General features: G+C 40.3%; 2 protein-coding genes across 3 annotated transcripts; one reads left to right on the top strand and one right to left on the bottom strand.

The window, feature by feature from the left end:
* Positions 1 to 708: 708 nt before the first annotated feature.
* LOC121801333 lies at positions 709 to 3,386 on the bottom strand. 2 transcript variants are annotated; one of them, XM_042200805.1, is made up of 7 exons: positions 3,228 to 3,386; positions 2,311 to 2,750; positions 2,029 to 2,198; positions 1,852 to 1,932; positions 1,680 to 1,755; positions 1,497 to 1,589; positions 709 to 1,139 (listed from the first exon to the last, which is right to left on the bottom strand). In XM_042200805.1, exons 1-7 carry the CDS (start codon positions 3,371 to 3,373, stop codon positions 934 to 936), a joined length of 1,212 nt encoding a protein of 403 aa, XP_042056739.1. In that variant the 5' UTR covers positions 3,374 to 3,386; the 3' UTR covers positions 709 to 933. The 2 variants fall into 2 exon arrangements, with proteins under 2 accessions (XP_042056739.1, XP_042056740.1); XM_042200806.1 differs by having other exon boundaries at positions 3,129 to 3,244.
* Positions 3,387 to 8,139: 4,753 nt separating this feature from the next.
* LOC121801594 (IRK-interacting protein-like) lies at positions 8,140 to 10,075 on the top strand. Its single transcript, XM_042201118.1, has 2 exons — positions 8,140 to 8,434; positions 8,506 to 10,075. The coding sequence occupies exons 1-2, from the start codon at positions 8,357 to 8,359 to the stop codon at positions 9,844 to 9,846; spliced, it is 1,419 nt and encodes a 472-aa protein (XP_042057052.1). The 5' UTR covers positions 8,140 to 8,356; the 3' UTR covers positions 9,847 to 10,075.
* The last annotated feature ends 2,070 nt before the right edge of the window (positions 10,076 to 12,145 follow it).

Below are 12,145 nucleotides of genomic sequence, written 5' to 3'. Positions count from 1 at the left end.
GCCTGTATTCATAGAAATAGTCTATATGCATTATAACAATAATTTTTTAATTTTCTTTTAATTTATCATTACTTTATCATTCATTACATATTTTAATAATTATGCATTAAAATATGTGCTAACCACCTTGAATTGCTTATTTTTATGGGACGGAGGGTAATGTTCCTACTCCATTCAACCCAATATGTGGTTCAATTTTTCATTTTGTCCTATATTAATTATCTCACTTCAATTTTATTACTTTTAGTATTAGATTACACGTTCCACTAATTCTAATTCATTCTCACTCATATTTTATTATAAAATTAATATATAAAAGTATGACTCATTATCTACTCAATTTTTCATCTCATTTTGTATTGTATCTTTAAAAGTGAGACTCAGTATTAGGAAAGGAAAGATTAATTACTAGTACTATTTTTTTTCATTTTGTTCAAATTAATGAGTTTTATAAGTTTTTAGTACCTAAATAATTTTTAAATAATAGAGTGATATACGGGGCGGCATAATAATTTGCTAAAACTTCATAATCGTGTGATAATAATTGTTCAGCTATAAATAACATCACATTTTTTGACAAATCAGATAAAACAATTAATTAGTGTCCGACTAATTGCATTTAGCAATCTATGACTTGTAAGACTTATAAATTTATTTAATATTAATTCAATCATAATCTTAAAACAGAGGTTGCAGTGCCCATCAAAAGAAGTCCGAACAGCTCCATCCATTCATACACATGCATAATTCACAAAGAGAATTAACCCATTACAGCTACGTGCCATCAAATTCTGCCATTACAGATATGCTAAATTCAACTTATAACATCTCATATACAATACTTCTAGTACACATAAATCACTAACGTAGCTCAACTCTCAAGACCCAGAAACCTCCATCGCCCCATCTGTGTGAGAAACTGGACCGCTGAAATTAGTAGTGCTTGTTGTTTTGATGACCACTGCCAGCTCTGTGTGTTCTAACACGTGATGAGGAGCCGGATCCGTTACCAACATCAGGTTTTGCTCTTCCTGAATGCTGTGGGAGTCCTCCTGCAGCTGTTTTCGTGCTTCCTGCATTGTTCAAACTCCCAATGCTAGGAAGTGCCCAGCCCCCTCTATCACCGATTCTTGCAGACCCTGAAAACATGTCATAACTCAATAGATCTCAGCCACAGGACCAAGAAGCCAAGAACATACTCTAGAGATAAAACAGAGTCCATGGCTTAAGAAACAACACAAATGAGGGAAGGCAGAGTTGGAAATGACACATAGTTACTTCATATATAAATTTAGCTAACCACACCATAAAAATCAGTTGTCATGGCATAATGGCATTACATGCAAAAGATACACTCGCCATGCTTTATCTTTTTATTATGTCAAGATCACCTCTCTAATAACATAGTAGTACTATATATTTCATTATAATTGGTTGATACATAGTCAATTATCAGGCAAACAGGACTAGACAAAGAGTAAAAGCAAATAACATACGCATAGCATCTCGACTAGCAGATTCCTTACTCCATCCAGGGAGATGCATTTTGGCATTTCCTTTCCATGCTTCCTCAAAACGAGGTAGTTCATCTGAGCAAGAAGACATAAACACATTTGATTAGACAAAGGGGGGAAACAGAAAGGAATAAGTATCCATGTTATATAATGCTCGTGTAGTGCCTTGATTAATATTGTGCAGAGTCTGCATTGTATCCACATGTCCATCTGATTTCAGTTTCCGGGTGACAGAATGACCCTGGAGTATGATCCAAATTCAAAGAGAGATGCCAAATTAGGATATGTCCAAAAAAATCTACAGGAGTAACAGAACAGGAATAAATAGCATTGATACCTTGTCGTGGATGGCCCTTCCGACTCTATGAGTTGCTTGACGAGTTGATGAATCGGCTTCTTTGAATTCCTCATAGGTCAACTAGATTCAAAAGGTCCAAATTCATTTAAATGAGAACAACACTAGTCCAATGAACATTAAGAAGGAAGATGGGTTCAGTGTAAAGTTAAAGCTTACTCCATCACTCCCTGTTCTCCTAGTACTAGATGTGGTGTAGAATGCACCATTAGCACCGCCATAAGAAACACTGGAGCTTTGAAAAGTGAAGCTATTCACTCCAGGCTGCATCCTTCCATGTTGCATCTGGTTCATATCATTCCAGTGAGCAAGATGCTTGCTCTTTTTCTCTACAAGAAGTCGAGGAGAAAATAGGAGATATTAGGACCAACCAGTCTAATCACCACAGGGAAAAAAAATATTATACACCTCGGAAGTTGCATTACAAAGCTCACCACTCACCAGTAGCTTCGTCATCAGGGTCCTTCACAATGGGCTCCTTGCTTGATCTTCCATGTTTTCTAGGATTCTCTTTCTTCATATCTCCACTCTCCTTCTCATCCTCTTCATCGTCGGAATTCAGCTCCTCAATCACCGGTCCCCTCGACATCGCTGGTCCCTTTGTCAGGTTAGGCTGACGGGGTAGGCTGGGTGGCTGGTGTTGGAGGAATCCAGAAGTATGGAGATTCATAAATGGACCTCCATTATGGAGATTCATAAATGGACCTCCATTAGAGCCAAAAGGGCTCGACTCAAACATTCCCCCAAACGGGCTCCTGAAAAAGGGATCATCAAATGGATCCCTTCCCCCAAAAAACTCAGAAATCATACTCCTTTGACGTCCAAATCCACCAAAACCACCAAAAGGGTCTCTACCTCCCTGCATTTCTACAAGCCAGTCCCTGAAAAAAGCAAATGAAATTACAACAATTAGGAATGACAGGTAAACCTTTTCGAAATTATGATAAGCAATAATCCTGTCCAGATAACTTTTCAACGAGAACAAGTACAAGACACCTTCAGTTTCCAATTTACTCCAACAGATACTCAGATAGGGCTACTACCACAGAATGTTATATTTTCATAAATACTAAGGGAAAAAGAGTACGAAACCAGTTCTAAAGGAGCAACCAATAAATCCCTGGGAAGCGATCGACTAGAAAACCACGCATAAATATCTATACAACAGCTGAAATTTAGTTGATTACACCTATAATCATCAAAGCATTAAATCACCCAGAAATTTGAAAGAAAATTAAAGATAAGGGAAATTTACCAACCCTGCACCAATATGAAATCATTAACTGACACAAATTATCAATCGCACACGTACAAACATAGTCCAACCATTAGTTTGGGAAATAAGACAAGGTATATACCTAATTTGAGAGTGTAAAAGAGATTGACGAACTTCGATTCTGCAGATTTGAGGTTTGATTGATTTTGAGGAGAATCGAAGTATATAAATGATAGAAGTTTCTGGTAGGCCCAAAAAGAATATCACGCTAGGCTTTATACAGCCCATTATTTGTTGTATAGTGGAGTACTACTTACTAATATTTCTCTAAATTTATTGTTCAATGATATTTTTATAGGCCATGTGTAGTAGGATAGTGATAGTGATTTTGATTTTTGAGACATAATGTTTAAATGCCATACTACCTTTATTTTTTTTTTCATAAATATAATTTGTATTTTGACTTATATACCTTAATGTTATTTTAGAAAGATATCTTAGATTATGAAAATTAAATTAGATAGTATTTAATGTATTCATAGTTTTAATTAGAGTATTTAAAGTCTTAATTATAATTTTATGGGATAATGCGTTAATTTTTTTTCTTTACATACTTAATATAAAATTTATCAATATAATGAGAATTTTTGGAATGCACACATATTTTGTACGAGAAAGAGCTTATATGATTTTTCAAAATATAATACTAGGAAAATATATTCTTGTGCATGTTTTCATGGCCAAAGATTAACAGACATTCACATAATATGGTAATATTGAGAATTCTTGCTTGAAGATAATGATGCTTAAGGGATATGCTCCTAATGTCAGTGAACATTCAAGATGAAGAATATTTGTTTGAATTTATGGGAAATGTATGTTAGTTTTTTCTCACTTGTATAATATAGGTTAGAACATAGACTTAAGAAATAATTGGAATTTCAAGTACCTGTTGGGACCATATAAAGACAACCATAGCTGTACTAGAAAAAGTTATGTTAAAGGATGAAACATAACATGCTAGCTAGTCATATCAACCCAAAAAACTTTAATTTTTTTCCTTTCTAAGTAACAATTGAATGACTTTTATCTAACTTGAAGATATATAAACAAAATAACAGCTCCAAGCATGTGATACAGCGATATCGTTTCTACTTGTTAAAGAATATTAGTACTCGATCTCATATCGGTGATATGACATAGCCTAACTTAGTTTCTTCTACTATAAATATATGTGGCCTATGTTGAGTAATAACCTACACCAACACCTACACCAACATCTATACCTACTACTCTTCTCTACTATGTCTATTTACTTTTCCGCATACATCTATATTTTACTGTTCTACATGGTATCAGAGCGGATTCGAATCTGTCTCTAAAAAAATTAGGGTTTCTGCCGCTCCTCTTCCGTTTCTACTATGATCTACTTTACCCGAAATTATGAGTGTTCTGTTCAACTACCAAACTAGCGTTTCTGACGTTGCTGCACTTTGCGCTATTATTTGCCTACTGCTTATTTGTCTGATGTTCTACTCCTGATCCGTTGCTCTGCGCTATTATCTGTATGCGCTCTTACTTGCTTTTTATCTACATGCTCTCTTGTCAGCAGTTATTATTGTACTCCTACAGTTGTCCTCCTGCTACAGTTGCTACTCTGCTACAACTGTCACTACTATCCTGCATCTACTACTTCTGCGGTTGCTACTCTGCTACAACTGCCATAGTTGCAACAACTGTCATACAACTGCTACTCTTCTACAGCTGATACTAACTACCATGTATCGGCTACTCTGCTACAGTTGCTACTACTGCTCTGCATCTGCTACTTCTGCTGCTACAACTTATGCAATAGCTGCAACTACTACTGCCATATAGTTTCGGCTACTACTATTGATGCCGATGTTTGAGGACAAACATTTTTTAGAACTTTGTACCAAGCTAAACAATATAGATGTACCCGCTTGAGGGGGAGTGTTAAGAATATTAGTACTCTGTCCCACATCGGTGATATGACATAGCCTATCTTAGTTTCTTCTACTATATATATGTGACCTATGTTGAGTAATAAAATACACCAACACCTACACCAACATCTATACCTACTACTCTTCTCTACTATGTCTATTTACTTTTCCGCATACATCTATATTTTACTGTTCTACACTATGGAGAATTATACGATAATAATAATTATTGTCTTTACACGTTTCATAATTTATGTAGCTGCTGCTACTACTATAATAATAATAATAATAATAATAATAATAATAATAATAATAATAATAATAAATGATGAAAAAGAAAATGGATATGAGACAAAGAAGTGTGGACTAGCAGATGAGTAGGCCGCCCGGTGCTGCAACTTTGACCTTCGGCCCAACATTAAAATACATGATGTCACACTAAGAGCATCCGCAATGGCGGACGTCCACGCGGAATTTCGACCGGCGTGTGGGAATTCCGTGGCGGACGTCCGCCATTGCGCATCCCAGGCACGGATACGGAATTCCACGAAGGAATTCGCAGTTCCGCAGCGTTCCGCGGAATTCCGTTCGGACGTCCGCCATTGCATTGACGCTCGCGGAGTTCCGCGCAGAATTCCCATTTTTACATTAAATATTTTTTTTTCGGTTCCTATATATACATCTCGTCCGCGAGAGGACTGGCGACGAGGAATCCGATGAGTGAGAAGCCGGTTTTTATTTTTATGTACTTTTTTTAGTAATTATGTACTTTTTTTAATGAAGTATGTTTTTTAAAAATAAAGTGGTTGCATTTTCTCCGTATTCGCGTCGAAATTTTAATTTTGTAAATTGTTTACTTCCGAAAATTGTCTAATTTGTAAATTTTTGTATTTTTTTGAATTCCGGAGGGAATTCCGCCACTGTGCAGTGGGAAGTCCGTATGACATGGCATGAGGTGTTTTTGGGAATTCCGCACCACTGTGGATGCTCTAAGCATCAGCAGTGGCGCGGAATTCCCAAAAGCACCTCCTGCCACGTCATACGGACTTCCCACTGCACTGTCACGTCATAAGGACTTCCCACTGCACAGTGACGGACATCCCCAAGGACTTCCCACAATTTAAAAAACCACAAATTCACAAATTAAACAATTTCCGGAATTAAAATTTCGACACAAATAGGGGGGAAAAATTCCATTAAATAAAAAAAAAGTACATTTCACCAAATTTAAAAAAAAACATTTCAATAATTAAAAACTACATCAACGACGACCCATCCGCTGCCATACTTCTTCAATAATATCATATGTGGGAGTCAACGCAATGGCGGACGTCCGCAAGCCCGTCGCGATGGAATTCCGCGTAACGCCGCGGAACTGCGGTGTCCTTGGCGGAATTCTGTATCCGTGCATACCATGCACAATGGAGGACGTCCGCCGCGGAATTCTGGCACGCCGTCGGAATTCCGCTGGGATGGGCGCTAATGCTATCTCATACTATGAAAAAGTATTTACACATACTATTAATATTGTCCATTAAATGCTCCGCCCCAAAAAATTTACACATACTATAAAATTAAAATTTTGCATCTAACTTAGACAAGTATATTCAATGCATTTCATTCCATTGAATGCAGCTCACATAGTTTTCCTTGTTTTCATATCATTATAATTTATAGTACGTCGTTGTTATGGACTGACTGAGAAACGTGTCCATGGCACTTGAATTTATACCAAATACTATTAGTCGGTAAATCAAATTATTTTTTTCATGAGAAAAAAATGTGTTTACAATTTGTGTTTTTTCTGTAATTAATATACGGATAAATCTAAGTACTCATATTTATGTTTTGATGAACAAATACTCCTATATGGTTATGACAATTAATCAGTTTATGTGTTTTAACGGTTGATTAATTCTTTGCAATAGATATTCAATTGTATGATATACTTACTACTCTTATGATACTACATTTTTGCACAACGCATTTAGAGAAGGAAGATGGTGACAAAGAAAATTAAAGATTTCACGGAATTAGGAAAAAATGTATATATTGTACTTTAGGTAAAGCTAGAAACTTGAAGAAATGAAATCCAAAATTGATATTCCTTGCAAAACGGGTAACATGAGTATGCATTTAATGCCCCGTAGATGGAGGAGATGGCTCCCCCGCTATGCTCCCACCACAGCACAATGCTCCCACTGCAACACAGGGAGTGTTGTGCTCTCTCAGCATAATTTTTTATTAATAAAATAAAATATTAAAATATTAATTAAATTTTGCTCTAAGTAAAATTTAATTAATATTTTATGCTGTGGTGGGAGCACAACATGGATCCATTCCCCGTAGATGGAGATGTAACTCCACTGGACCTACCTACCTCCACAGACCACAAATTGCTCTCACTGTTAATTATCACTTTCATCCCTTAAAAATATTAGAAATGAATACGATAATTGAAATAAAATTGATAAAATAAGATAAAGGAAGGGGCAACAACATGATAAAGTAAAAGAAATAAAAAGAATGGTAGATAAAATAGTGTTAATTGATTGTTGGACCTACATTTTAATTGATAACTTTCCAAGAATGAAATGCACAAGCTATTTTGTAGAATGACCGAAAATGAAAATTGCACGCATTTTTATTTTTATGAGATGAAAATAGATGTTTTTACTTAACTCAACATGGAGTACTATTACTTTTGTTTTTAAATTTTCACCTATCACCTATCACCTATCACTTTCTTTCTGAACCCACTTAAAGCATTTAGAAAGGTGGACTCGGGCTTTACACGACGCGAGATGAGCAATGCAGTCGATGGGCTCGCTTGATTATGGAGTAACAATAATTTATTAAAATTAACTGTTGAATATCCAAAAATAGCCGGGAAAATTGAAAGCATCATTTTGATAAAGAAGGCAGTCAAAAAAGGTCAATCACTTTTACAGCGGAGGCGAGTGTAAGTGACGCACCAATAAAGGTGGAGGCATCAAAGGTGTTTGGGCGCGTGGCATTAATGACCCAGCTGCATTTACTGATCCTGCTGTTGTTGCGTTTGGGGTAGATACATACAAACATAAATCATTAAATTCTCACTAATCTTCTTCAATCTCAATTTCTCAACAAAATCTAAAATTCTTCACCCAAGAATCAAAAAAAATACTCCAGAAGGATTGTGGAGTGATTGAGATTTGAGAGACAAATAGGCCATGCATGAATCGTTGTTGTGTAAACTAATTGCTGATTTAGGTGGGATTTGTCTTACATGACAATTGTTGAGAAAAGAAGAATCTGTGGATAGATGAAATCCATGGCGACTTCATCTTCTTCTTCCTCCAAAGCCTCGCTCTCCCCGAATCACCCTCCCCACTTCACTCCGGTTAGTCTCCATCTATCTATCTCTAATCTAAATTAGGGCATTCGATGTTATGAATTTGTTGATTTTGACAGATTGAAGAGGGCAACGAGGAAGAGGAATTCTCACAGGCGAGGATGAGTTACAGAGCAACTCCCGCCAGCGACTACATGGAGAAACGAGACAGCGATTACACGCACTTCCCGACGCCGCTGAATTCCGAGAGGAGCCGCCGAAGCAGCAGCAGCAAAACGGCGAGGCAGGAGAGTGACGAGGCGAGCGGCGTGTCGTGCAACAAGTGCAGGCCTAGCAATAGGGAGAGGTTGTCGGTTGTTCCGTTGGAGGGCAAGCTTTCGATGGCTAGCCCCAACGGCATTTTCAAATCTGTTTTAGCCTCTCTCGCGCTCAAGCGGAGCCCTAAGTCGTCTGAGCGGGAGGAGCACTGGAAGATCGCGGTGGCGGAGCTCTCCAATAAGCTCACCCAGGCGACCCGGCGCCGCGACGAGGCCGTTCTAGAAGCTTCCAAGCTCAAGTACTCCATGGCCGACCTCGAGAAGAAGCTCAACAAGCTCGAAATCTACTGCCACAGCTTGAAATCCGAGCTCGAAACCTGCAATTTCAATAACAACCAGCAGCATAAATCGATGAATTACAAGCAAATCAAAATGGGGGATCCCTCAAAAGTGATCGAGCATTTCTTGGTGTCGGTTTCGGAGACGCGGACTTCGGTCCGTTTCTTGGGCCGGGCCCTGGGCCTTCAGCTCCGACAGATGGGCCCGAAAGTATACGACCGGATCGCTATGCTTCTGCAGCCTTACGACATCAAGATTTCCATGTCGAGGAACCCTCGGGCGCTGGTGTTGTACCTGGAGGCCTTGCTGAACAGAGCATTCTTCGAGGATTTCGAGTCGGCCGGATTCCACAAGAGCGGGCCGAGCCCGATTCTGAACCCCATCGACCGCTGCGAATCCAACTTTGCCATGTTCAGCCGGCTGCAGGAGCTCACGTGGGAGGAGGTCCTCAACAAAGGGACCAGGCATTTCAGTGAGGATTTCAGCAAGTTCTGCGACCGGAAGATGAGCGACATTGTGGCTCTCTTGGGCTGGAATCGGGCCTGGCCTGAACCCCTCTTGCAGGCCTTTTTCGTGGCCTCCAAGGCCGTGTGGCTCGTGCACCTTCTGGCTAACTCGTTACACCCGGGGCTGCCCATTTTCCGGGTCGATAAGGGGGTCGGGTTTGACCCGGTGTACATGGAGGATATGGGCGGGGACAAGGCTAGGAAGCTCGTCCCCGCCATGGTTCGGATCATGGTCACTCCCGGTTTCTATGTGTACGATAACGTCGTTAAGTGCAAGGTGCTATGTAGGTATTATAACAATAACGGAGTTAGTGCTAGCCATATCTTGGACCTGGGCTTCACCCCATCCCCGTCCTAGCCTACCAATCGAAACCAAATCCAATAGGGAAAAGCTTTTTTTTTATTGTCGATTAGCGAAAAGGTAGGATTTGGACAATGAGCATATTTTGAAATTGGAGGGGAATACCGAGGTGGGGAGTTTTTTATTGTTGATACAATTAGCAAGTGGAAACTACAATGTTTGGAGTTATGTTATTGTTTCTGTGTATTGACTCGTTAGTTGGTCAATTTTGCTGCTGGATTCTCTTGTTCTTTTTTGCATGGTTAAGACAAGTTTGGCATGTGGATGTGGGTATACAATGCATGAGTTGTGTATAAATTTTTTGGACTTTTCACTTTTTAGCAGCATATAATCATTACACATTTCTCATCTGTTTGAGTTGTTTGTCGGGTCGGTTAACCCGGTAGGAATACAGCTCATTACTGGTGTACATTATGGGAGTGTTGTAGTTGGTGTCTTGCTCATTAGAGCATCCACAACGGTCGCGGAAGAGCCGGCGTCCGTCTGCGCCGCTGGCACGGTGGTGTCTCGCCGGCGCTGCTCGATGCATCGAGCAGCACCGTGCCAGCGAGCAGGACACGTGGCGTTGAGCAATTGGGCAACGGCATAGCCGTTGCCTTTAAATGTTTTTTTTTTATTTAAAATCGGTTTTTAATTATAAAACCGATAAAAATTAAAAAAAAATTCACTTTCCAAAAAAAATATATCCGTTTATTACCGTTTTTTACACCTTTTTATTTTTTTATTTTTTTTTCCCCCAAAAATATACACTTTCATCTATAAATACCCCCACTTTCACACTCAAAAATTCACATCAAACTACACAATTCTCATCTTCACTCTCCAATATCCATTCTCATCTTCATTCTCCCATATCCATTTTCATCTTCATTTTCTCATACCCTACAACATAACAATGTCCGGCCAAGGCGATGACCACCCTCCCTCTCACGGTTGGAACCCCGAATGGTTTGGTGGACAACCGTTTCCTAGTCTGGAAACGGAATATTCGGCCCCTCCTCAAACCCAAGATTCGGCCGTTCCGGGTGGCTACCGGCCATACCCTATCGACGACCAAGGTGCATCCCAAGGGCGATACGGGTGGACACCGGAGCCTAGGCCGACCGCCCCCTCCCAAACTCCGTCGGCTCCTACTCGTAGCGGTGTCCGGACACCGTACACTCCGGCGGAGATGGATAAATTGTTCAAGGCGTACTTCGAAATCTCCGAAGATGCGGCGGTTGGCACGAACCAATCCGGCGATCACTTTTGGTGGCGCGTCTCTCGCCGATACAATGCAAACCTGCCGCCGGGAACGATCGAGCGCAACGAGAGTATGGTGCGCAACTGCATCGGCCGAGCCAACGGAGAAATTGGCAAGTTCAATGGCTATTTCCTCCAGGAGACGCGGAATGCCGGGAGCGACCGGAGCGAGGTCGACATCATCACTGCCGCGCTGAGCACCTACCAATCCATGAACGGCAAGTCGTTCAAGTACCTCAACGTTTGGCAGGAAACGCGGTTCCACCCGAAGTATATGGGAGGCGTAACATCCTCCTCTAGCGGCTCCTCCAAACGGTCAAGGTCGGTATCCCTATCCGACGCCGGCTCCGAAGAAGTGGCTAGCCAACTCACCGGAGCTAACTTGGGTAGCCCCAACGCCGAACCAAGCGGTTCCCGACGCCGACCGCAAGGAAGGAAGAAGGCGGCGGCCCGACCGCCGTCGCTCCACGACTCCATCTGCCCCCGCTCCCGAACCCGCTCCCTATGTGCCACCTCCACCCCCGAACAACTCGCTTTGGATGCTCTTACACCAACTCAATATGACCGATAGGTCAACTATGACCCCCACGCAACTTCAAACGCACGAGACCATGATATTGGGTCTCCAAAAACAATTGGGGTTAGTGCCGCCGGATGAGTAGTCTTCCTAGGGTAATATTAGCTAATAATTATGTAATTTTTAATTTTTAGAAATTTAATTATGTAATTTTTATTTTTTAGTATTTTAATTGTATAATTTTTAATTTTTAGGATTTTAATTATTTCTTTTTATTTTATTTGTAATTTGTAATATTTATTGTGGTTTTTTAATGAATTTTAGCATTATGGAAATGTTTTTGTTTAATTGAAGAGCACAGCTGTGGGTGTTGTGCTCTTGCCAGAGAGCAGACAGAAAAAGTGGGGCCGGGCCCACAACTGTGCCGCTGGCAAGAGCACGGATGTGGGCCCGGACCCACTTTTACTCTCTATCCTTAGGCAAGAGCACAACACCCACATCCGTGCTCTTTCGCAAGGACAAGCTCAAGTGTCCCAC

Source organism: Salvia splendens, chromosome 4 (genome assembly GCF_004379255.2).
Source record: "Salvia splendens isolate huo1 chromosome 4, SspV2, whole genome shotgun sequence".
Taxonomy (NCBI): domain Eukaryota; kingdom Viridiplantae; phylum Streptophyta; class Magnoliopsida; order Lamiales; family Lamiaceae; genus Salvia; species Salvia splendens.
This window is presented reverse-complemented; position numbering and strand designations above follow the sequence as displayed.